The sequence below is a fragment of the Palaemon carinicauda genome, chromosome 42 (assembly GCF_036898095.1).
Source record: "Palaemon carinicauda isolate YSFRI2023 chromosome 42, ASM3689809v2, whole genome shotgun sequence".
Lineage (NCBI taxonomy): Eukaryota > Metazoa > Arthropoda > Malacostraca > Decapoda > Palaemonidae > Palaemon > Palaemon carinicauda.
In genome coordinates this window covers 51951393-51978227 of record NC_090766.1, presented here as the reverse complement: position 1 = coordinate 51978227, position 26835 = coordinate 51951393, and the positions used below count along the sequence as shown (strand labels likewise).

Below are 26835 nucleotides of genomic sequence, written 5' to 3'. Positions count from 1 at the left end.
CTGTTAAGGCTAGAATTGAATTTAAGATTTGCTTGTTGACTCACAAATCACTTACAAGTGATAAGCCTAAATATCTTCGGGATTGCTTGGTCCCCTACCCTCAAGTTACCAGCGCTGCTGTAAGAGTTAGACATGCTGATGACCCACATAGACTATTCGAAATAAGTGTGAATCATGCAATAGGAGGAAGAACGTTTAGTTATGCTGCACCGAAACTCTTCAACGACCTTCCACTTGATGTCAAGAATAACAAAAATGTGGCAGGTTTCAAGAAAAACCTGAAGACTTATCTTTTTAGAAAGTGTTATAATAGTGACCTGAAAACTTTTAAGCCTGAATACAAATGCTAGCGAAATAACTGAAAAGATACAGAGCAAAATATTAACTGGAAAGAAATTAAATTATTTTCACACACCAAGGCCCGCCTGAACAGACTTTTAGTGTCTGATGGAGGGCGAGAAATAAACCCGTAAAAGTAAGAAGACAGCCAGAATACCACCGCTCATCCTGCCCAGCAACCACCTCCACAGCAGACCACCAACGACACATCAACCCACCCAACCCATCCAACCAGATTCAGGTTCACTCCTGGCCCCAACACGACCTATTATGCTGCCATAGCTGCCATGGAGGCCAGGAACCCACACCTGAAGATTAAAATTCTTTCCAATCACAGGGGACAATTTGTCATATCAGCCCAGGACCATCAAACCAAGGAGTTCCTGGAGCAGCGAGACAACGTCTTACACCTCAACCCAGTCGACAAACCAACGACTATCATCGTAGTATACGACCTTGACCTGCCACTTGAACCTATGCTAATCCACCCTTCCATTCTCTCAGCCAAGAGATGTGAAGGGAAAGCTGGAAGGAGATACCACAAGCTGGAGGGAGTCGTCGAGGGACTACGACCTCCACAGCTCTCCTTCGGCCACTGGGGTACCCTCTACATAGAAGAGTACTTCCGAGAACCCCTCAGATGCTTCAGGTATCAGAAATTGGGGCACCACAGGAGCTGCTGCACAGGCTCAGAGGTGTGTGCAGTTTGCAGCAGCAGACTGCACTCTACAGCCTACTGCATCGTCAGGTTCAATGCCGGACACCACACCATTGCCAAGTACCCCAACTGTCGAGGACCTCACCATGCTTAGCATGACAGATGTCCTGCAAGACTGCAGCGCATCGCCAACCTCCAGGGAGCAGACCGCCACTACAACCTGCAGCCACGTCAGCCACATCGAACTCGCCAACCTCCAACCAACCACACCCCTCCTCCAACCAACTGCACCTCCCGACCTAATCCTAATCCCTCCAGACATGACATTCCTGAACTTCCTTCTCCTCCAAGTCCTCTCCAAGAACCAAAACCTCAACGCCCTCCTAGGCATCCTCCAAAGTCAAAACGATCACCCTCCCACACTCCTTCCAAACCCTCACTACTAAGATTTACCTCTCCTTCCATCCCTTTCACTTCCTCTCAGCAGACCCGACCACAACCTTCCTCATCCTCCTCCGCACCTGAAACCCACACACCAATCACCTCCAATTTTTTAAGTGATTTTCCCAGCCTTCCTAGTCCCACTGTCGGAAGCCGTTCAAGCGCCTCACGCCCCTCCACTTCCTTAGTACCACCCATCACTGATTGGAACGATTACGACCCCATCACTTGTCCCACGGGGGCCTTTATAGCTGCCATTTCAAACGTCCTTTGTAATTTTTTAAAGTCTCAAAAGATTAAGTTTTCTCAGTAGTCCTTTGATGATTTCAGTTTTGTTAATGCCACCCAGGAACTCCAAGCTCTAGTCCCTTTATAATCCCTCCAGCAAACAATCCTAACACAACCACAAACAACAACAAAGATACTCTCAACAACACTAAAGTGAAAGTACTCCAATGGAATGCCTGTGGACTCTGAAACTAGTTCGCCTTCCTACAATTCGCAAACTTCAGTGCAAAATCCAGACATCATTGTGCTGCAAGAAACCATGTTAAATGAGAATACACCATTTTCATTCTCAGGATACAGAGTGTACACCACGTATCTAACACCAACAACGAGAGGATTAAAGACTCTCATCAAGAATAGCATCCCCTCAAAAAGAGTACAAAGCATCGACTGTGGGACAGAGGCATAGATACTCAGAGTTCAGATATCTCTACTAGCCACAACCCTCACAGTCCACAATCTCTACAAATCTCAAACCAAATCATCAATGCAGAGCGGCTCTTTGCCGCCACTTCTGAGGATGACATGATCATTGCAGGCAACTTCAACACTCGCCACCCATTTCTGAACTCAACATCAGCAACAAATCAGACAGGCAGACACTTACATGCCCTACAGCAAGAATATCCTGATGTAACATTGCTTAACAATGTGTCGGAAGCAACCCATCTAAGGGGTAGTCATCTAGACCTCGCCATCCAAAGGGGTGCTAAATGGCGACTGCATCCTGTGCTAACAAGTGATCACCTTGCCTTAGAAATTGAACTCAAATTGGAGAAATACCCTCCTCCACCTCCACCCACGAAAAGGTGGAACCCAGACCTTGCAAACTGGGCAAGATTCGAGTCAGCTATGACAGAATGGGCTCAAGAATACATCAAGAGCCCTCACAATGACATCTCCACCCTATCACTTGACTTCAACAAGCAACTAGATGCTGCCGCCAATATATCCATGCCTCAGAAAAAGCATTCTTGAACAAAACACGCTGATGCCTGGTACTACAACAGCCGCATCAATGAAATGAATGCAAGAATCAACAGAACCGTTAAGCTCTTCAGAAGATACAGAACTGATGAACTTCATGATCTACTCGTGGAAATCACCCAACATTCCTTACAAGTAACACTGGAGGTGAAAATAAACTAATGGTATTCATGGTGCCATGAAACCAACATCAACACATCCCTAGCAAAAATATGGGGTTTGTTCAACAAGATCTCTGGGAAATACAATACACTCAGAGTTACGCACCCAGACCCATTAACAGAAGCAAATAGAATTGTTAGTAACTTTGTCGACCGAGTCAAAAGCGCAAATCTTCCTCTGCAAACCATAAACATGCAGAGAACACTGCTCCCAACCAGGAATAATATTATAGAAGCCACCCACCATGAGAGATGACACAGACAGTCCCTACCCCATGGAATAACTCTTGCAAAAAGTAAAAAGGACACTGCCCCTGGAGCCGGCTTAATGACATACAGTATGCTAAGGAACATGGGAAGCCCAGCAAAGTTGGTGTACTTGCATTTAATCAACAGAGCACAAACAGAAAGAATCCACACAATAACATGGAATCAAAAGGACACAAAACCCAAAGAACCAGACACCTATCAACCCATAGCTTTAACCAGCTGCACCAAGAAAGTAGCTGAACGAATGGTACTTGACAGACTTCAATGGAAAATAGGCCCACTACATCACCGCTTGTATGCCTACAAGAAAGGCATAAGCACTCAAGAATGCATAACCGATGTTCTTACAACAATCAGCGACAAAAAAGCCTTTGTCCTCTTTCTCGATCTTGAGAAAGTATTTGAGCTAGCCAGCTCTCCAGCCATCCTCTTTACATTTGTTGAAAAAAGAGTGAAAGGACATCTACTGGCCTGGACTCGGAACAGCACACTGAACCAAGAAGCCAGAGTCACCTTTCAAGGGAAAACCTCAGAATTCATACCCCTAGAAAATGGAAAGCCACAAGGGGGCATACTAAGCTCCTATCTGTTCAACCTACTTAGGGAGAATCTAGCCACTTTAGACCTCCCAAACGGAGTGGAAATCTTCATAAACGCCGGTAACATGTGCATCATCTGCCCACATAAAGCACACGCATGAAAAACCACCCAAAAGGGACTAGACATGATCCAGGCTAAATGCAATGACCTTGGCCTAAGATCAACACTAACAAGACCAAAACCATGGCCATAAACACCCACAAAACCCTCAGAATTTTACTCTGATGGGTGAACCCATCAAATGGGTGAACCCATCAAATGGGTGAACCCATCAAATGGGTGAGTCAATTCATCCTCTTCACATTTGTTGAAAAAAAGAGTAAAAGGACATCTACTGGCCTGGACTCGGAACTACACGCTGAACCGAGAAGCCAGAGTCACCTTTCAAGGGAAAACCTTGGAATTCATTCCCCTAGAAAATGGAACACCACAAGGGGGCATACCAAGCTCCTATCTGTTCAACCTACTTATAGAGAATCTAGCCACTTTAGACCTCCCAAACGGAGTGGAAATCTTCATATACGCCGGTGACATATGCATCATCTGCCTGCATAAAGCACACGCACGAAAAAACCACCCAAAAGGCACTGGACATGATCCAGGCTAAATGCAATGACCTTGGCCTAAGATAAACACTAACAAGACCAAAACCATGGCCATAAAACACCCACAAAACCCTCGGTTTCACTCTGATGGGTGAACCCATCAAATGGGTGAGTCAATTCATGTATCTAGGAGTAATTATCAGCAAAACTCTATCACCAGCCAATGAAGTAACCCACCTTGGAGAGAAAACAAAAATTTGTCTTTCAGCCATGAAACGAATGACTGCCCTCAAACAAGGAGTATCAAACAGCCTCCTAAGACTGTTTTTCGTTCAAGCAATTCGATCTCGCATCGACTATGCAGCACCTATGCTCACCTCGCTGACTGAAACTCAAAAAGCATCATTAGAAGTGCTACAAAACATGCCCTGAGACTCATCCGCAGCTCTCCAATGTGAACCAGACTGCTTGTTAAGAGCCGAAACTTACCTAATTTCCCTTTCAGCCAGGATCGACATCAGGAACCTTAGTATCATATTCCAGTCAATCAAAGCAGACAGTGTCCTCTGAATAATAAACTTAAGACTTCTCCCTCTGGCGGAAGAGATAGACCCGCCAAAATCACATGCAAAGAGACTGTTGGACACACTTAGAGGAATGTATATGCAAAATGAAGCCCACAAGACTAAGGGGCAACAAAAGTATGATGGCTACAGCACTCCTGCCCCATGGTCTCCAGACCCCATTAAGGACATCTTCACTATTCTTCCAGCAGCAAGCAAAGTTCTCTGCACACCAGAGCAACTCACAGAAGCAGCTAAAAATGCAATCGGCAACACCTCAGCTCCCAACATATACTATACTGATGGATCACTTGACCCTGACATTCCTGCAGCAGTGGCTGCAGTCTTCTCTCCATCAGGCTACAGAGAAAATTGGAGGCTTTCAAACCACGCCTCCACGCTACAAACCGAGCTAGGGCCAAAGCCCTAGAACACTGCCAATCTACAAGAAGGGAATACAACAATTCATACAGATTTGAGAGGAGCCATTCTGGCTCTCGGCAACAAAGAACCTACTGAAAATGTCTACCTTATCATAGCAATACAGTACTTAGCCTTAGCCCACCAAAGCAACAACAGGCAAGTAACTCTGAATTGGATCCCAAGTCACACCGGAATCACTGGCAATGAAGAAGCAGATTACCTAGCCAAATCTGCCCTAATGTGCCAGATAATAAGTATCACACTTCAACCTTCACTGAAGACTATCAAGAATCGAATGGCAACTTTTTGCAACTTCCAAAAGACTAGCGAAGTAAGGCGAGCCTTCCTTGATGGATGAAGATCAGCAAAATGGTACATCGAAGCAACAAATCTAGTACCATATCCACTTGGCAAGATAAATTCCCCATCAAGTCGGTTATCATTTGCAGACTGCGACTGTGGTATCTGTGCAACTGGCAAATCCCTCTCAACCAAGTAGCACATAGACGTCTCAATGACCACAATGATAAGCAAAATTTTATTTTTATTTTTGTTCTAGTATCTTTAGGTACAGGAATGTTTATTCCACCCTTTCTCTACTACTCACAGCCGCTAACCAACTCTCTTTTTCAGCTCTCACACTCGGCTGAAACTTCACGCCATCACTCATTCTAATAACATGAGCTTAAGCCACTAAGGAAGTTTTTTACTTCTCCCATACCAATATCTCCAACTGAACCGTTCCAAACTCCTTCCCGACCTCTTCTACTCATTGGGACACAGTGCTATACCTCGAGTCTTTCTCTCCAACTAAACGACGGGGACGGGATGCCTCCTCCCCTCCGTCACCTTCTTCCTCTCCCATAAAGAGACAGGGGTGCCTCTAAAATAAGCAAAGAAAATCGTTGCTTATTATCATCCCTAACCCACATCCTATCCTAAAAACCACCAGCAAATAAAAGCTGCAGATAATCCCACAACCAACTACCCAAAAAATCAAACCAAACACCTACGGGCTGCAAGTGTGCAAGAGAAGAGCCCGTTCCTGGCCGTAAGGGCCAGTCCGGCCAGGTAATCTCCAACAACAACAAATTCTCCCCAGAACCTAAAGTGGCATATAGCCTCCATTTACATCTACCATTTACTTATTATGGTTTCTTTGTCTGTATTTATTATAAGCAACTAGTCTAGTGACGTTTACTGTTTTTTTCTTCTTTTTTTTTTACGCATCTATCACAATGGCATTATTAAGATCTATAGAATGTTCTATAGACCATGGGTGTTACTACTACTACTACTACTACTACTACTACTACCACTATTTTATTATTATTATTATTATTATTATTATTATTATTATTATTATTATTACTTGCTAAACTACAACCCTATTTGGAAAAGCAAGATGCTATAAGTTCAATGGCTCCAACAGGGAAAATATTTGAGGAAAGGAAATAAGGAAAAACTACAAGAAGTTTAAGAACAACAATAACATTAAAATTAATCTTTCATATAACTTAAAAATAAAAAGAGGATAAACACTTCAAAATAACAAAAGGAAGAGAAACAAGGTAGAATAGTGTGCCCGAGTGTACCCTCAATCAAGACAGTGGAATACCATGCTACAGAGGCTATGACATTACCTAAGACTAAAGAAAAATGGTTTGATTTTAGTGTCTTTCTCCTAGAAGAGCTGCTAAAGAGTCTCTTCTGCCCTCACCAAGATGAAAATGTAGCCACTGAACAATTACAGTGCAGTAGGTATCCTCTTGAGAGAAGAATTGTTTGGTAATTTCAGTGTTGTCAAGTGTAAGAGGAAAGAGGAGAATGTGTAAAAAATAAGCCACACTATTCTGTGTATGTGTAGAGACATGAAATGAGCCGTAACCAGAGAGAGGGAGTCCAATGCAGTATGTCTGGCGAGTCGAAGGAACTAATAACTCTCTAGCGGTAGTATCTAGAGAGTTATTGGATCCTTTGACTTGTCATAATGAACAACGTAGCAAATATGTGAACATCTGAAGGGGAAATTGCATTGCAGTTCTGCTGTTCACAAATAACCTGTTTTAACCGTTTGGAAAAGAAAGTGTAACTTTTCAATTTTCCCTGCTGAAAGAAAAAAAAGTTCCAACTTTCGACTAGAACAATTCATCAGAACTGTATATTTATCTGGTGACGTTGGTAAATACTTCAGAACTATATACAGGTATAAATACTGTTACATAACATCGTGTGTATGCACAAATAAATCTAAAAATGGAAAGAGAAAACTTTTGTTGATCTAGCAATGAGAAGCACCACTGAACATGTTTTATTTTAAGAATTTTACCTGGGCTCTAGTCAAACGTGTAGGGAAAGAATAATTATGCTCAATTTCGAAGAATCCTCGATGATTTTGATATAAACTATTTTTTTTTCTATAATTATAACCAAAATTCATAGTTCTATCATTCTTCCGGAACGAATTATACTTTAAAAATATCTGTTACGGCATGACTTAATAGATAGGCAAATGCAAAAGACAGTCGTAAACCTAAGTTAAATGCACCTAGCTGAATAATAAAACTAATTCAAATATAGTGATTCAAATAGGAAAGAGAAAATCGACCGGTGGCGACATTTGGCACACCGAGAAAAGAAGAAGAAGAGGCGGCTCTGCTGAACTCAACACAACACTCAATTCTAAAACCAGTCAGTTTCTTGTGAGGTGTCGTGAGAGCAACTCGTTATTCAATCCTTTTCCGTTGGTCGTTGAAGTCTCTCGCTCCGTTCACTTGATAACCGAGACTTCATTTTGTTCTTGCCTTAGAGTGTCGCTATTTTTAAGTGAATAATTAACCACTGAGGATTATAGCAATTTTGTATAGAACATGCGCCCAATGTGTAACTGCACATAAAAGTAAATAGCGAGTCATTTATTGATATCACATGTAAACAACACTTTGTCATGCCTGAATTAGGAAACTTGACTTAATCCGTAATGACCAGAGAAGTGTCGAAGTGCAAACGTGAATAACTCTGCGTGTTCTTCAGAAGATGGAGTGACAATTGCAGCGTAACAAATTGTATAATTGTGAATTGAAAGTATTTATCAACTGACCTGTAACTTGGAAATGTGTGTACGGCCCAAGTAACGGGGTCGAAAGAGGATGACGACCCCGATATACAGATTGTTACCCATTCTGGGAGTAAGTAGCTATTTGACCTAGTTTTCAAAGGGTTCGTTTTCACTGATGGTTGGAACTTGTGGAAGGTCGAAGCGGGTTTCACATGTGTGCAAGGTTGTGGATTTTATCAGTTCGTGGAATTTATGGGAATTTTCTTCTTATTGTATCTCATGAAGGGGAATTTTTTTAAAGTTATTTATGTGTGTACTCGTCCGCTCATGCAATTGGTGAAGTCAGTCTGATGGTTTGCGGTTCCAGTCCACCGAGAGAGAGAGAGAGAGAGAGAGAGAGAGAGAGAGAGAGAGAAAAATTCCAACCCATTTCTATATAAACCAAACATTCTATTTACACGAATAATTATGATTACATTGTATAAATCTTTATTTGAGTCTTTCGATTACAACCATGAGAGAGAGTATATTCCAACCCCTGTTTATAAACTTTTTTTTTCTCAAATAATTATTAGTCTAAAGCTTCTTTTGAATCGTTGGATTACAACAGAGAGAGAGAGAGAGAGAGAGAGAGAGAGATTGCAACCAATTTTTATATGGACCAAACATTCTATTTTCTTCTTAAATAGTTAGAATTAGACTAAAGCTTTCCTCGAATCGTTCAATTAGAACCATGCGAGAGAGAGAGAGAGAGAGATATTCCAATCCATTTCTATGTAAACCAAACATTCTATTATCTTCTCAAATAATTAATTAGCTTCCCTTGACTCAATCAACGAGAACTACGAAAGGAAATAAAAGAAAAATTCCGGTCCGTAACCCGAATATTTTCTTTGCCTCATTTCCGGTTACACTATATGCCGTCTTTTTGAGGTAACACGAGTCACGATTGCCCTGACCTCCGGCTTGCCCGAAATTTCCTCGGCGGAAACTTCCCAGGTGTAAAAACTGTAGACCCATTATGTTCAAGAGCTCGCTCTCTCTCTCTTAGTACTTGATCTCTCTCTCTCTCTCTCTCTCTCTCTCTCTCTCTTAGTACTTGATCTCTCTCTCTCTCTCTTAGTACTTGATCTCTCTCTCTCTCTCTCTCTCTCTCTCTCTTAGTACTTGATCTCTCTCTCTCTCTCTTAGTACTTGATCGCTCTCTCTCTTTCTCTCTCTCATTTTATTGTATGATCTTTATCCTTATTCTCTCTCTATCTGCTTTATCTAGATCCTTCTTCTTCTCTCTCATTTTATTGTTTGATCGTGATCCTTGTACACTCTCTCTCTCTCTCTCTCTCTCTCTCTCTCTCTCTCTCTCATTTTATTGTTTGATCTTGATCCTTGTACTATCTCTCTCTCTCTCTCTCTCTCTCTCTCTCATTTTATTTTTTGATCTTGATCCTTGTACTGTCTCTCTCATTTTATTGTTTGATCTTGATCCTTGTACTCTCTCTCTCTCTCTCTCTCATATTTTATTTTTTGATCTTGATCCTTGTACTATCTCTCTCTCATTTTATTGTTTGATCTTGATCCTTGTACTCTCTCTCTCTCTCTCTCTCTCTCTCTCTCATTTTATTGTTTGATCTTGATCCTTGTACTATCTCTCTCATTTTATTGTTTGATCTTGATCCTTGTACTCTCTCTCTCTCATTTTATTGTTTGATCTTGATCCTTGCACTCTCTCTCTCTCTTGTTTTATCTTTATCCTTATGCCCTCTTTTTATTGCTTTATCTTGATCCTTTCTCTCTCTCTCTCATTGCTTTATCTTGATTCTTATTCTCTCTCTCTCTCATTGCTTTATCTTGATCCTTATTCTCTCTCTCTCTCTCTCGATCCTTATTATCTCTCTCTCTCTCATTGCTTTATCTTGATCCTTAAGCACTCTTTCTCTCTCTCCCTTTCTCTCTCTCTTTCTTTATCTCTTTCTCTTTCTTTCTTTCTCTTATTGCTTTATCTCTCTCTCTTTTATTGCTTCATCTTGATCCTTATGCTCTCTCTCTCTCTTATTGCTTTGTCTTGATTCTTATGTTCTCTCTCTCTCTCTCTCTCTCTCTCTCTCTTGCTTTATCTTGATCCTTATGCTCTCTCTCTCTCTCTCTCTCTCATTACTTTATCTTGATCCTTATGTTCTCGCTCTCATTACTTTATCTTGATCCTTATGCTCTCTCTCTCTCTCTCTCTCTCTCTCTCTCTCTCTCTCATTGCTTTATCTTGATCCTTAAGCACTCTCTTTCTCTCTCTCTTTCTTTATCTCTTTCTTTCTCTTATTGCTTTATCTCTCTCTCTTTTATTGCTTTGTCTTGATCCTTATGCTCTCTCTCTCTCTTATTGCTTTGTCTTGATCCTTATGTTCTCTCTCTCTCTCTTGCTTTATCTTGATCCTTATGCTCTCTCTCTCTCTCTCATTACTTTATCTTGATCCTTATGTTCTCGCTCTCATTACTTTATCTTGATCCTTATGCTCTCTCTCTCTCTCTCTCTCTTGCTTTATCGTGATCCTTATGCTCTTTTATTGCTTTAGCTTGATCCTTATGTTCTCTCTCTCTCTTTTATTGCTTTATCTTGATCCTTATGTTTCTCTCTCTTTTATTGCTTTATCTTGATCCTTATGTCTCTCTCTCTCTCTCTCTCTCTCTCTCTCTCTCTCTCTCTCTTATTGCTTTATCTTGATCCTTATGTTTCTCTCTCTCTCTCTTTCTTTCTTTTATTGCTTTATCTTGATCCTCATGTTCTCTCTCTCTCTTGCTTTATCTTGATCCTTATGCTCTTTCTCTCTTTTTTTGCTTTATCTTGATCCTTATGCTCTCTCTCTCTCTCATTACTTATATCTTGATCCTTATGTTCTCGCTCTCATTACTTTATCTTGATCCTTATGCTCTCTCTCTCTCACTCTCACTTTATCGTGATCCTTATGCTCTTTTATTGCTTTTGCTTGATCCTTATGTTCTCTCTCTCTCTCTCCCTCTCTCTTTTATTGCTTTATCTTGATCCTTATGTTTCTCTCTCTTTTATTGCTTTATCTTGATCCTTATGTTTCTCTCTCTCACTCTTTTATTGCTTTATCTTGATCCTTATGCTCTCTCTCTCTCTCTCTCTCTCTCTCTCTCTCTCTCTCTCTCTCTTTTATTGCTTTATCTTGATCCTCATGTTCTCTCTCTCTCTCTCTCTTGCTTTATCTTGACCCTTATGCTCTCTTTCTCTTTTATTGCTTTATCTTGATCCGTTTGCTCTCTCTCTCTCTTGCTTGCTTTATCTTGATCCTTATGCTCTCTCTTTCTTTTATTGCTTTATATTGATCCTCATGTTCTCTCTCTCTCTCTCTCTTTCTTGCTTTATCTTGATCCTTATGCTCTCTTTCTCTCTTTTATTGCTTTATCTTGATCCTTATGCTCTCTCTCTCTCTCTCTCATTACCTTATCTTGATCCTTATTCTCTCTCTCTCATTACCTTATCTTGATCCTTATGCTCTCTCTCTCTCTCTCTCTTGCTTTATCGTGATCCTTATGCTCTCTTTCTCTCTTTTATTGCTTTAGCTTGATCCTTATGTTCTCTCTCTCTCTCTCTCTCTCTCTCTCTCATTACTTTATCTTGATCTTTATGCTCTCTCTCTCATTACTTTATCTTGATCTTTATGCTCTCTCTCTCATTACTTTATCTTGATCCTTATGCTCTCTCTCTCTCTCTCTCTCTTGCTTTATCGTGATCCTTATGCTCTCTTTCTCTCTTTTATTGCTTTAGTTTGATCCTTATGTTCTCTCTCTCTCTCTCTCTCACTCACTCATTACTTTATTTTGATCCTTATGCTCTCTTTCTGTCTCTCTCTCTCTCTCATTACTTTATCTTGATCCTTATGCGCTCTCTCTCATTGCTTTATCTTGATCGTTAATCTCTCTCTTTTATTGCTTTATCTTGATCGTTAATCTCTCTCTCTTTTATTTCTTTATCATGATCCTTAGCTTTCTCTCTCCTCTCATTGCTTTATCTTGATCCTTGTACTATCTCTTTCTCTCACTTATTGTTTGATCTCGATCCTTATACTCTCTCTCTCTCTCTCTCTCTCTCTCATTGCTTTATCTTGATCCTTATGCTCTCTCTCTCTCTCTCATTGCTTTATCTTGATCCTTATGCTCTCTCTCTCTCTCATTGCTTTATCTTGATCCTTATGCTCTCTCTCTCTCTCTCTCTCATTGCTTTATCTTGATCCTTATGCGCTCTCTCTCTCTCATTGCTTTATCTTGATCCTTATGCTCGCTTTCTCTTTTATTGCTTTATTTTGATCCCTATGCTCTCTCTCTCTCTCTCTCTCTCTCTCTCTCTCTCTCTCTCTCTCTTACTTTATCTTGATCCTTATGCTCTCTCTCTCCCACTCTCTCTCTCTCTCTCTCTCTCTCTCTCTCTCTCTCTCTCTCTCTCATTGCTTTATCGTGATCCTCTCTCCTCTCTCATTGCTTTATCGTGATCCTCTCTCTCTCTCTCTCACACACTCACAAAATGCTATTGCATAGTTTGTCTTGAACCTAATGGTGATTGAGCCCACACATAATTGGTGTAAACGATTGTAGGCCTGTATTCAAAAGGCTAAAGGATATAGGCCTATATTTATCAATATTAACGTTAAAGTTCATCTAGCTGGTCTAATTTTCTTAGAGTATATTACATATATATAAGGTAATAGACAGCGTCAATAAATGACAGGGGAATTTCACAATTTAATATGATATCATAAAGGCTACTTGTCACGTCGGAATAGATTACGAAAATGGCTCTAGGAAAATATGAAGCATTTGTGGTAATAATTGGTTAGTAATCACTCTGAACTGCATTGTTAATAGTAGATGGGGTTTCAGAACTATGTTAAACCTTTGTACGAAGTGTAAGAAGTTTGAGGTTAACTGTGTATATATTGTATATTTATTTATATATTATATATATGTATAAATATATATTTATCACCATTCGTTACTAGTCCACTGCAGAACAAATACCTCAGACATGTCTTTCCACTTATGTCTGTTTATGGTCTTTCTATGCCATTCCACACCCGCAAACTTTCTTAGTTCGTCAATTCAATGTCTTCTCTTCTTTCCCTGCTTCTTTTACTATATATATATATATATATATATATATATTACTGTATATTGTGTATAATGTTTGATAATTATTTCACTGGCCACATCTAATAATGAAAGAAAAGGGTTACATATTTCAAATAAGAATAATTTGCCTTCAGTTAATTTTTATAAAAACCAAAGTTTCTCTGATCTAACTATTATTTTAACTCATCTTTTGCCCCTTAAAGCATTACAAATAATAAATTAAAGTAATAGATTTAAAACATTCACCGTAAAAAATCTTTGTACGAAACCAGAATCCCAGCTAGCTTAGTGGGAAGTGAACTAATTCACTTTCCTTTGTAACAAAATTTACTACTAATATTTTATGGGCATATATAAAGTATTTGTTTGTGCCGGTTCGTCTTTTAATGGTTGGAAATTTAATCATCGAAAAACATTATTTGAAGATATTAGTCAAAATGATGACTTCAACATGTAGCCAATGAAAAAAATGTCCTCCCCAAAAATTTATTTCCACCCTATATTTTCTATACATTTATTTTATATTAGATTAGTTTTTTTCTATTTTAATTGATTTTTAAGCTATATTTTATATACATTTACTTTATAATTTATTATTAGCTTTAATGTAAGTAGTTCTACCTCTCGAATTTAAGAGTCGAGCTAGACTCATTAGTTAATCTCTTCCCTTTTAACACCGGTACTTCAAGTGTACCACCGTGAGGTGTACCTGCCTTTTGTTGTACCTTGCACGCTCCTTCCACCCCTCTCCCTCGTATAACCTCAGAATTCACCCGAGTGACCCCAGCCCCTTACCCCGCATTCACCCCAGGAATTGAATGAATGTACTTGCCACCGAGTGTCCCCAGGGTTAAGACACCATTCAAGGGTTGGGCCGTCAGACGAAAGTTAGATTTTTACAGACTGATTCTACTACTATCTAATATCGCATGAGGGTCTGCCCCTCTCTTTTATTCTTCTCCTGTACTTCTCTTTCTCCCTTTTTCCTTATTCTTTCCCATCCTGAGTACCTGCCTTCGGGCTATAAACTGGATTGTATCTAGGGGTACTTATCCTTTCCCCATATTCCCCACTTTCCTATCCTTATCCTTACTTACTTACTTGGTGTTTAATTTTTCTTTCTGGTTTTATTATGATATTTTGTTTGGATTTTTAGTTTATTTTTTCTGGTTTTATTAATATTATTTTAATTGTTTTGTCTGGATTTTAGTTGATATATTTCTGGTTTTATTAATATTATTTTAATTGTTTTGTCTGGATTTTAGTTGATATATTTCTGGTTTTATTAATATTATTTTAATTGTTTTGTCTGGATTTTAGTTGATATATTTCTGGTTTTATTAATATTATTTTAATTGTTTTGTCTGGATTTTAGTTGATATATTTCTGGTTTTATTTTCATTCTGACTGGATTTTAGTTGATTTTTTCTGGTTTTGTTAATATTATAATTTTGTCTGGATTTGAGTTGATTTTTTCTTTTTCTTTTTTATTTTCACTAGAATTTAACTTATTATATTTGGTTTTATTGTTTTTTGTCTGTATTTTTTTTAAATATTTTTCTAGCTCTATTATTAGTCTTGTCTTGATTTTTCCCTTGTTTTACTACTTTTTTGTGTGGCCCTGTTAGACCATGCAAACGTATTTGTAAAGGATGTTTGCCTTTCCTTTCGAGGACGGCCAGAATAAATCTGTTACTTCTTGAGTGAAAGATTATTTCATATGGAGATTATTATGGGACACTATTGCAGTGTTGCCAGTTTTTCCAATTGAGAAAAGGCCAGCTTTTAATCAACAGCAGCTTTAAAAGGCCAACCCCTTAGTAGGAAAGAGCCAAATATATAGTATTTAAGGCCAGCTTTTAATCAACAGCAGCTTTAAAAGGCCAACCCCTTAGTAGGAAAAGGCCAAATATATAGTATTTAAGGCCAGCTTTTAATCAACAGCAGCTTTAAAAGGCCAACCCCTTAGTAGGAAAAGGCCAAATATATAGTATTTAAGGCCAGCTTTTAATCAACAGCAGCTTTAAAAGGCCAACCCCTTAGTAGGAAAAGGCCAAATATATAGTATTTAAGGCCAGCTTTTAATCAACAGCAGCTTTAAAAGGCCAACCCCTTAGTAGGAAAAGGCCAAATATATAGTATTTAAGGCCAGCTTTTAATCAACAGCAGCTTTAAAAGGCCAACCCCTTAGTAGGAAAAGGCCAAATATATAGTATTTAAGGCCAGCTTTTAATCAACAGTAGCTTTAAAAGGCCAACCCCTTAGTAGGAAAGAGCCAAATATATAGTATTTAAGGCCAGCTTTTAATCAACAGCAGCTTTAAAAGGCCAACCCCTTAGTAGGAAAAGGCCAAATATATAGTATTTAAGGCCAGCTTTTAATCAACAGTAGCTTTAAAAGGCCAACCCATTGGTAGGAAAAGGCCAAATATATAGTATTTAAGGCCAGCTTTTAATCAACAGTAGCTTTAAAAGGCCAACCCATTGGTAGGAAAAGGCCAAATATATAGTATTTAAGGCCAGCTTTTAATCAACAGTAGCTTTAAAAGGCCAACCCATTGGTAGGAAAAGGCCAAATATATAGTATTTAAGGCCAGCTTTTAATCAACAGTAGCTTTAAAAGGCCAACCCATTGGTAGGAAAAGGCCAAATATATAGTATTTAAGGCCAGCTTTTAATCAACAGTAGCTTTAAAAGGCCAACCCATTGGTAGGAAAAGGCCAAATATATAGTATTTAAGGCCAGCTTTTAATCAACAGTAGCTTTAAAAGGCCAACCCATTGGTAGGAAAAGGCCAAATATATAGTATTTAAGGCCAGCTTTTAATCAACAGTAGCTTTAAAAGGCTAACCCATTGGTAGGAAAAGGCCAAATATATAGTATTTAAGGCCAGCTTTTAATCAACAGTAGCTTTAAAAGGCCAACCCATTAGTAGGAAAAGGCCAAATATATAGTATTTAAGGCCAAAAGTTGAGTTAATTGGCCTGAAAAAGGCCAAACTGGCAACCCTGCATTATTGTGTGACATAAACCTATAATCATTCTTTTACTCTATTAGTAATCTCTCTCTCTATATTTCTTATTTCAAAGACAGCGTTAATATTCTGCAGTGGGCTACCTGTGATGCAATTCTAAAAAGCTGTATTATTATTATTACTTACTTGTTTACTTGTTTTGGGTTTAAATCCAACCCTCCACTGAAGTCGAGTGAACTACTTCTCGGGCGGGTCCATATTAATCATCTAACGAAACATTTTCACTATAACTTATACAATTCTTTGATTGTAGCATCTTCCAAATCATATAATCTTGTGAAAAGTAATGTCTTTGGTTTCTTCTTAAATTCAATTGCTCCCTTTAGGTCCTTCATTTCAGTTGGCAGTTTATTATAATGTCTAGGCGCACAGTAGCTAAAAGCCCTTTTACCAAATTTACTATTTGTTCTTGGTTCAGATAGCCTATGTTTGTCACTCATGTGTCTTATGTTAACATTTGTTTCTAGTTCTAGTTTATTCAGGCATTCTTTTAGATATTTTGGTTCAGTATCTTAAACGTTAGTAAGAGTAGCTTGTATTCAATTCTCGCTTTTACCGGTAGCCAGTGTAATTTAATTAGTGCAGGGGTAACTCTTTCCCTATTGTGTAGTCCTTTTATTAATCTAGCGGCTCTGTTTTGTACTCTCTGAATTTTCTTCAGCTGATAATTTGGTAAGCCATAGAACAGTGAGTTGCAGTAATCAATTCTTGAAAATATGTGGTGATTAATGAGTATGGCCATAGATTTTCCATCTAAGTATTTACTAATAAATGCTATGTTTCTAATATGATAGTTACAATTTCTTACCATATTATTTATATGTTCGTTCATTGTCAGTCTATCATCCATGATTACTCCAAGATTCCTGACAGATTTCTTTAGGTCAATGATCGATTGACCTATTTCAATTCTTTGGAAGCATTCGATTCTTTTTATATCTTTTTCATTTCCAAAAATAATACATTCACTTTGGTCTTCATTGAGCTTGAGCTTTTTTGTTAACATCCAAGCCTTAATGTCATTCATTTTTTCATGTATCTTTCTTTTAGCTTCATCAACTGATTCTATTGGGAAATAGAATTGTGTATCATCAGCGTATATTTTAAACTTAACTATTACGTGGTAAGCTACAACTCTAGTTGGAAAAGCACCAAGGCCTCCAACAGGGAAGAATAGTCCAGTGAGGAAATTAAATAAGGTAAAACTATAAGAGAAGTTTAAGAACAACAACAACAACATTAAAATAAATCTTAAACATAGAAACTATAAAAAGCAACAGTAAAAAGAAAGTACTTGTCCTATTTTGCAGGCAGTTAGCACAAAATTGAAAACTTCATCTCTTAACTATTTGACCTTTGTGGGAACTATCTTCACCATTGGTATACTTTACAACATTCAATACAGTAGGAAAAGAATAAGGAAGAGATATACGGTATTTATTTCCTTTCCTTACTGGGCTATTTTTCTCTGTCGGAGCCCTTGAGCTTATAGCATCCTGCTTTTCCAACTAGGGTTGTAGCTTATTTTGTGATAATACTTACTTTTACGGGTTTATTTCTCGCCCTCCATCAGACACTAAAAGTCTGTTCAGGCGGGCCTTGGTGTGTGAAAATAATTTCTTTCCAGTTAATATTTTGCTCTCTATCTTTTCAGTTATTTCGTTAGCATTTGTATCCAGGCTTAATAGTTTTCAGGTCACTATTATAACACTTTCTAAAAAGATAAGTCTTCAGGTTTTTCTTGAAAGCTGCCACATTTTTACTATTCTTGACATCAAGTGGAAGGTCGTTGAAGAGTCTCGGTGCAGCATTACTAAACTTTCTTCCTCCTATTGCATGATTCACACTTATTTTGAATAGTCTATATGGGTCATCAGCATGTCTAACTCTTACGGCAGCGCTGGTAGCTTGAGGGTAGGGGACCAAGCAATCACGAAGATATTTAGGCTTATCACTTGTAAGTGCTTTGTGAGTCAACAAGCAAATCTTGAATTCAATTCTGGCCTTAACAGGTAACCAATGTAGATCGATCAATGCAGGAGTTATTCTCTCCTGCAGTTTAATGCCTTTTATCAGTACTTTATAACATACTTATTTCCGTTATTTTTATTCTTGGTTCTAGTTTTACCCGTTGCTTTAAAGCAACAATATATGATCTCTGTCAATATAAAAAGCAAAATTTTAGGTCATCAAAAGGAATAGCCCTTATTATATATCATGACGTATAAGATATGTTGGTTGATTAAACTCATCTAAACTAGAGGGGCACTCAATAGAGTGCAGGCCTCCGCTGCAGCACCTTATTTCTCGACCTTGACCTTTGACCTTAACATGTATTAATTGGCGTGGATTTTCATACACTCAAATATGAATCAAGTTTAAAGTCTCTGTGACAACGATATTCAAACTTATACCTAGTTACGTGAATTGGACATTTTGCTTGACCTTCCAAAACTTTATCATTTCCAGCTTTTTGCATAACAGTTAATCCCCTACGAATAAAATTGTGTCCAGGAAGCTGTTCACAAACAAACACACACACAAACAAGGGTGAAAACATAACCTCCTTCCAACTTCGTTGGCAGTGGTAAATATCCTGTTAAGTTACATCTGTTTAGGAATTAGAATCGGTTGCGATGTTGTTTTGATTATCATCCTAGTTTGTTTCTGTAGGTAGGGTCCACGTCAGACATCATACTCCCTTTCATATAGGCTAAGGGCAAGAGCCCGTGCTGAGATAAGTTCCGTCTAAACAACCTTTTCTCTCTCTCTCTCTCTCTCTCTCTCTCTCTCTCTCTCTCTCTCTCTCTCTCTCTCTCTCTGCAGGAGCCCCTGGGCTTATAACATCCTGCTTTTCCAATTAGGGTTAGGCAGTAATAATAATGATAATAATTCAAGTAATGTTTTATTATTTTCAATACTTAAAGCCTTTAAAATATTAAATTCTTCACCTAAGAGCGGCAACACTATTCGCTAATGTTGCCATAGACATGGCCTTTGATTTTCCCTTAGTTCCATAAGCATCGTGGGCCAAATATGGTTTATAATATATGAATTCAAAACCTGACTGTATACAAACAGGACATAAATTGGAAGAATGCAAAGAAAGTAAGGAAAATGGAAAGGCAAGATAAGAAATGGTGAAAGCGAAAGAGAAAGGTAGCTAGATTTCAGTGAGATAACGGAAGAAGAAAGTAACGCCCATTATTCTGGGTGACAAAAATAAGTTCTTAGGTCATAAATAAAGCGTTGACCTAAGTTCTGTTTAATCCTTGATACCTGACTTGTGGTGGGTTGTTAGAAACTTTCTTCGTGAGATTAGAAGTCGATTATTATATTTTGTAGGTATTTGTTATTTTATATATATAATTTCCGCTGTAAGTTTACTCCAATATAATCTATTATTATTATTACTTGCTAAGCTACAACCATAGTTGGAAAAGCAGGATGCTATAAGCTCAAGGGCTCCTACGTGGAAAAATAGCCCGGTGAGGAAAGGAAATAAGGAAATTGATACACTATATGAGAAGTAATGAGCAAATTAAATATCTTAAGAACAGTAACAACATGAGAACAGATCTTTCATATAAAAGTATAAAAAGAGACTTATGCCAGCTTGGTCAACATGAAAACATTTGCTGCAAGTTTGAACTTTTGAACTTGAGAATACCCATCAAACTAGTTCTCTTTTGTTGAAGCTATATACAGAAGATAGTTAAAACATTAAGCGTGAAAAAGGAAAGCAGTTGGCAAGACCACGGTCTAGGTAGGCTACAGTGTAGGCCTATACTTGGACTTTGGGTACGCCCAGAACGAATACTTTTATGTAAAGGTTAAATCATTTCATGGATACTTTGGTGATTCTGTTAAGATTTGTATAGAGAGAAACGATGGTCACATTTTGTTAGATTCCTTATAACCGAAATATACCATCCGCCACTTTATTATAATTGGGCAATACTTTTCATATAGTTTATTTATTTCCTTATTTCCTTCCCTCGGTTAGATATTTTGTACAGTCCAAAATCAAACGATTGTTCTCTAGTCTTGGGTAGTGCCATGGCCTCTGTACCATGGCCTTCCTCTGTCTTGGGTTAAAGTTCTCTTGCTTGAGGGTACACTCGGGCACACTATCTTATTTTTCTTTCTCTTGTTTTGTTAAAGGATTCATAGTTTATATAGGAAATATTTATTGTAATGTTGTTACTGCTCTTAAAATATTTTATTTTTCCGTGCTTCCTTTCCTCACTGGGCTATTTTCCTTGTTGGAGCCCCTGGGCTTACATTATCATGCTTTTCCAACCAAGGGTGTAGCTTAGCAAGTAGTAGTAAAAATAATAATAATAATAATAATAATAATATAGCATCCTGCTTTTCCAACTAGGGTTGTAGCCTAACAAATAATAATAATAATAACATAGTATCCTGCTTTTCCATCTAGGGTTGTAGCCTAACAAATAATAATAACATAGCATCCTGCTTTTCCAACTAGGGTTGTAGTTTATTTAACACTGATAATAATAATGATTGTGATGATAATGGTGACTCAATGGTGGAGAAAGGCGTCTCCTTGGAAATTTATTTGTGAAGAAGTGAAAGCTATGTCTAGATTTCTCCCGTAGTCTGCCCGAGGTACCAACTTATGTTTTATTCATGTCGAGACTGGGCACCTCTTGCCTTGACTTTCTTTTGCATCCTCCGGTTGATGGTCGTTATTCATTTATGTTTCTATTGGTGGGTTTAGGATTTTATTGATGTTTAAAGGATATTTTGGTTTAGAAAGTTTTATTGGATGTTTCAGTACGGTTATAATGTTAGTTCTTTTGCCACAGAGGTCGTATGTCATAATGTAGGCTATGATAGCTGGGTAGGGTGTTGGTGGTGTGAAAGTGGTAACTGGATGGATATATTATATATATATATATATATATATATATATATATATATATATATATATATATATATATATATATATATATATATATATATATATATATATATCTATATATGTATATAGTTTGAGTGAGTGTAATAATATACCTGTTTGTAATTTATGTGCATAAAGTATACACACACACACACACTATATATATATATATATATATATATATATATATATATATATATATATATATATATATATATATATATATATATATATACATATATACATATATCTCAAACCTTTCAAAATTAATTTTGAAAGGTCTAAACTTTATTTTTTTATCTAATAGTTCGACAGTCCTCTTAAATCTGCCTATATATATATATTTTTTTTTAACCAAAATCTATGCTTACAGTATATGTGTTCTTTTCGTGCAAGACGCAAGAGCCCGTGTCTTGCATAATGCAAGGCGTTCTTGAACGACCATTTAACAGTTTTATAATATCACCAATTGAGTTTTGCGTATCTTATACTCACTAACCTAAGAGAGTAATCGGACGTATAAACGAAGTAGATCAACCGTGAAAGGTGTGTCACCCTCAAGAGTTAAAAGCTTGCATGATTTCAACTTCCGACGCCGAGTGGAATTTCAGGTGTGAAGGAATGTTGTCGGTCCGCTCTGTTTCATAGAAACCACACACCGCTAACTTTAGGACATCGTTAGCTTTGTCTACTTCATTCTAATAAAAACGGTATATTAGGCCTGTTGTAAAATAGGCCTATATGGACTAAACGTAAAAAAAAATCGTTGAAATAGCGTTCACAACCGCACCGCCTCTACAGACGAAGTATGGCGTTGGTGGTTCTGAAAATAAGATTGGGGTTAGTGGGGTGGAGACTCGCTGGCCGACTGTGGTTTGCGCCGTCCTTTTCACTGCGTTCTTGGCTTTGGACGACCTCATGTGAACGCGATGGTTCCAAATACGAACGCTTCTGGAGGGTTGCTTACGAACTGTAATTAATGTTTTAATTATCCGGTCATTTTTACCCATTGTATTGCACAAACCTTTGAAATGATAAAGAAACTGCCTTGGTAGAAGTCTGTTGCAAGTAGCTGGCGGGACTCGCTCTCCAGGACCGGTTTCACTTTCCTAAGGAAGCCTCCTTGGCTCCTTCTCTCCTGTACCGTTATGGCAGTTTTTATCCGTTACCGTCCGGCATAACTTTGCTCACTTCAGGAGAAACTTAATGAAAGAATAAATGTCATTATTTATTAATATTAGTAGTAGTAATAGTTGTATTAACTAGAATCATTTTTACAGCCCGTGCATTACTTCAATATAATGATTAGCCGGTATGTGGAATTACATGTAAACACCCGTAACTGTACTCATCTGGCATTACCCCCAACTAATAAGAAACAAGTGCATGATATATATATATATATATATATATATATATATATATATATATATATATATATATATATATATATATATATATATATATATATATATATATATATATATATATATATATATATATATATGTATGTACAATAGGAGTTTATACGATTTAGCTTTTCCTTTAATATGATTGGATAGATTAATATATTATTCCCTTTTATGAGTTCATATATATATATATATATATATATATATATATATATATATATATATATATATATATATATATATATATACACACACGATAAAGCCATTGGGCTTATAGCATCTTGCTTTTCCAACTAGGGTATTAGCCTAGCTTGTAATAATAATAATGATATAATCATTATAATAATAATGATAATAAGTTGGCACGATAGGCAAATTAAAGAGTATTTATTGATGGATCAGTGCCGCCCAATTAGCCAGCGGAATGAGGTAATGAAAAATTTTGTCAGTGTGAATATTATTATTATCATTACTTACTAAGTTACAGCCATAGTTTGAAAAACAGGATGCTATAAGCCGAAAGGCTCCAACAGGGAAAATAGCCCCGTGAGGAAAGAAGGAAAAATGAAATATTTTAAGAACGGTAACCACATTAAAATAAATATTTCCTCTATAAACTATAAAGAAAAATTAACAAAACAAGAGGGAAGAGAAATAAGATAGAGCAGCATGCCCGAGTTACCCTGAAGCATTCTCCATGTTGCAGATTAATGGACAGGTCTTGGTGATTAGGGTGTGCTAAGGGCTTTCTCTCTCCTTATCGAGGTCCTACTAGATCCCTCGTAAGACGGATGACATAATCGTAACGATATATTTGGTATTAGATGAAGGGCACATGCTTCACTTTGCGACATGAATTTAGTCAATAGGATATGTCTGTCCTTTGAAGAAAAGGAGCTTCCTTATTCCTGAGATGAGATTTCTTCATTGGCCCATTAGCCATGATTTCTTTTATGTGTTCATGCCCCTTTTGTTTTGACTGGAGATGACCCAGGTACCAATTTACAGCTAGAGGATAGGTAGGGGTGAGTAGAAAGAAAGTAACGGGAAAAAGAAACCAAGAGAAAGTAAGTTTTTTTTTTAGGTAAAAAAAGGTAACACCCATTATTATGTACCACAAAACAAGTTTATTTACAACCGAAAATAGATTTATGTGTCCATTAGGATAAAGAAATTAATTTAAGATATTTATATTTATTATATTTAACTGAGTAATTTGTATAAATGAAAGTTACGTCAGTATCCTCGGCTTACGTGCGTAGAACACGTACTGCTTGCTAGAACAGAGAAGCATTGAGAAATGTTAGGTGAGTTAGATGAGCCACAGCGGAGCAAAGTCCAGTTTAAGTCAGTGATTAATTAGATGATTAAGTTAACACCAACATACTTTCCCAAGCGGATAGTGGGTATAGTGCAATATGTACCACTTGTGAGAACAGAGGAGCAATGAAATAATGTTAATTTGCGAGCTAAACGAGCCACACAGCAGAGCAAAGTCCAGTTTAAGTCAGTGATTAATTAGATGATTAAGTTAACACCAATATACTTTCCCAAGCGGATAGTGGGTATAGTGCAATATGTACCACACGTGAGAACAGAGGAGCAATGAAATAATGTTAATTTGCCAGCTAAATGAGCCACACAGCAGAGCAAAGTCCAGTTTAAGTCAGTGATTAATAAGATGATTTAATTAACCCCAATATGCTCTCCCAAGCAATTAATGGATATAGTGCAACATGTACCACATGTGAGAACAGAGGAGCAATGAGATAATGTTATGCGAGCCGTAGCGGAACAAAGTCCAGTTTAGGTCGGTGATTAATTAAATGATTAAGATAACGCCAATATACCTTCCTAAGCGCTTAATGCATATAGTGCAACATATACTGCTTGCCAGAATAGAGGAGCAATGAGATAATGTTAATTTACATGCTAAGCTAGCCACGGCGGAGCAAAAATCAGGCTAGAGCCTGAACTGTCAATAACAGGTTACCATTTATTACCCATCATCGTAATAAGTTCACTGGATCAAAACCACATAGCCAACTGCAAATTAGCTTTCCATCAAACCTCATCCACAACACTTAATCAGACTGCTAACTTAGCCAACACCTCACTGTTATCAAACCCACAAAATACCATGCTCATCTGAACGGAAACCTTATTAACATGTTACTTCATTCCTTGATACTTTATTCTTGTGCTTTTTTTTTCGTTTTCTGCTTCTTTCCTACAATCTAGGGAGGCCAGTGCAATCAATAGACCTGGCAAGTTAGACCATCAATAGAAATATTCTTTCTTCCTGAATGGAAATCACTGTATTTGAAAAAAAAATATTAAGATCTCAACATAATTATTATTATTATTATTATCATCATTTATATATTAATACGATAGCGTGTGTTATTTATTGGGTGTCACGCTTTAAAGAAAACAGAGATAATTTCATGGTATACTCTTACAAATTCACGCTTTAAAGAAAACGGAAATAATTTCTTGGTATACTCTTACAAATTCACATTAGACTTTGATTACTTGACCAAAGCACATCATATATAGTTCTCCCCAATTTTTGTCTTTAGCACCTGACTTTTTTAAAATATTAGACAAAAAATTGAGTTCTATCAATTTCCATAACCTAGATTATAAAATTAATCTCAGGACATTTTATTCAAACATGTATAATTAGTATTGAAAATATCATTTCGTGTAATTTACATGGGTTCCGCTAGTTATTATTATAAGCTAGGCTATAACCCTTGTTGGAAAAGCAAGATGTTTTAAGCCTAAGGCTTCAAACAGGGAAAAATTGCCCAGTAAGGAATGGAAACAAGGTAATAAATAAACTATGAGAAGAATAAACAATCAAAATAAAACATTTCAAGAACAGTAACAACCTTATATTAGATCCTTCACATATAAACTATAAACTTCTAAAAACAAGTGGAAGAAAAATAAGATAGAACAGCATGCCAGCAAAGGAATGCATAGAAGTAATGTCCAGAGTGAAAGAGACCAAAAAAATAATTTCTCTTTGTAACCTTTTGATAAGAAAAACCATTATTGGCTGAGAATTTAGTCTCTCTCCAATAGGTTGATATAATCGCCACCTAATCGAGTCCCACATAATGGAACTACTGAAGGAATGCCACTAAGTGGAGTCATTGCCTGTCTGATAAAATAATACAGAGTGGAATAAGAAAAAAAATATAAAAGTTCAAACTTGCAGCAAATGCTTTTGTGTTGGCCGGGCAGACACGAGTTTACTTTTATCGTTTATTTGTGAAAGATCTGTTTTAATGTTGTTACTATTCATAAAATATTTCATGTTAATTGCCAATTACTTCTCTTGTAGTTTACCTATTCCCTTGTTTCCTTTAATCACTGCTATTTTTCCTTGTTGGAGCCCCTGGACTTATAGCATCCTGCTTTTTCAACTAGGGCTGTAGCTTCATCGTCCTCTTCTCCTACGCCTATTGACACAAAGGGCCTCGGTTAGATCTCACCAGTCGTCTCTATCTTGACCTTTTAATTCAATACTTCTCCATTCATCATCATCTACTTCGGGCTTTATAGTCCTCAGCCATGTAGGTTTTATGATATTATTAATATTATTAGTTGAACTACAACCCTTACTGGAAAAGTAGGATGTTACAAGTTCTATAACTCCAACGGGGAAAATTATCCTGTAATTGAGATATTAGAATCACTATAGAATTAGAAAACGGAAATATTCAAGTAAAGTCTGATTTTTAATGGATGAAAACCATACTGATTGTTAGCTGTGTCAAGACCCAGGTTAGGAAATCTTTGATTACTTGCTAATGATTCTCTCCTGGGTCCTTAAAAAGTTTAGATTGTGACAATGGTCCACCCTCCCAAATATATATATATATATATATATATATATATATATATATATATATATATATATATATTAGTAATTGCCCTTTGGTGTGCTTAAAGTCATTGTCATTCATCTCTTTTT

At 37.2% G+C, this 26835-nt stretch overlaps 1 protein-coding gene across 2 annotated transcripts in view; it reads left to right on the top strand.

The window, feature by feature from the left end:
* Nucleotides 1-26835, top strand: part of LOC137632986 (protein spaetzle 4-like) — a 91948-nt gene that overhangs the window by 10104 nt on the left and 55009 nt on the right. Inside the window, exon 1 of one of the 2 annotated variants that reach the window (XM_068365136.1) lies at nt 7962-8463. The exons of the other annotated variant lie outside the window; for it this stretch is intronic. Coding sequence (XP_068221237.1) covers nt 8425-8463 — 39 coding nt within the window. The 5' untranslated portion in view covers nt 7962-8424. Of the gene's footprint in view, nt 1-7961; nt 8464-26835 lie in introns of those variants that run through there. 2 annotated transcript variants of the gene reach the window in all.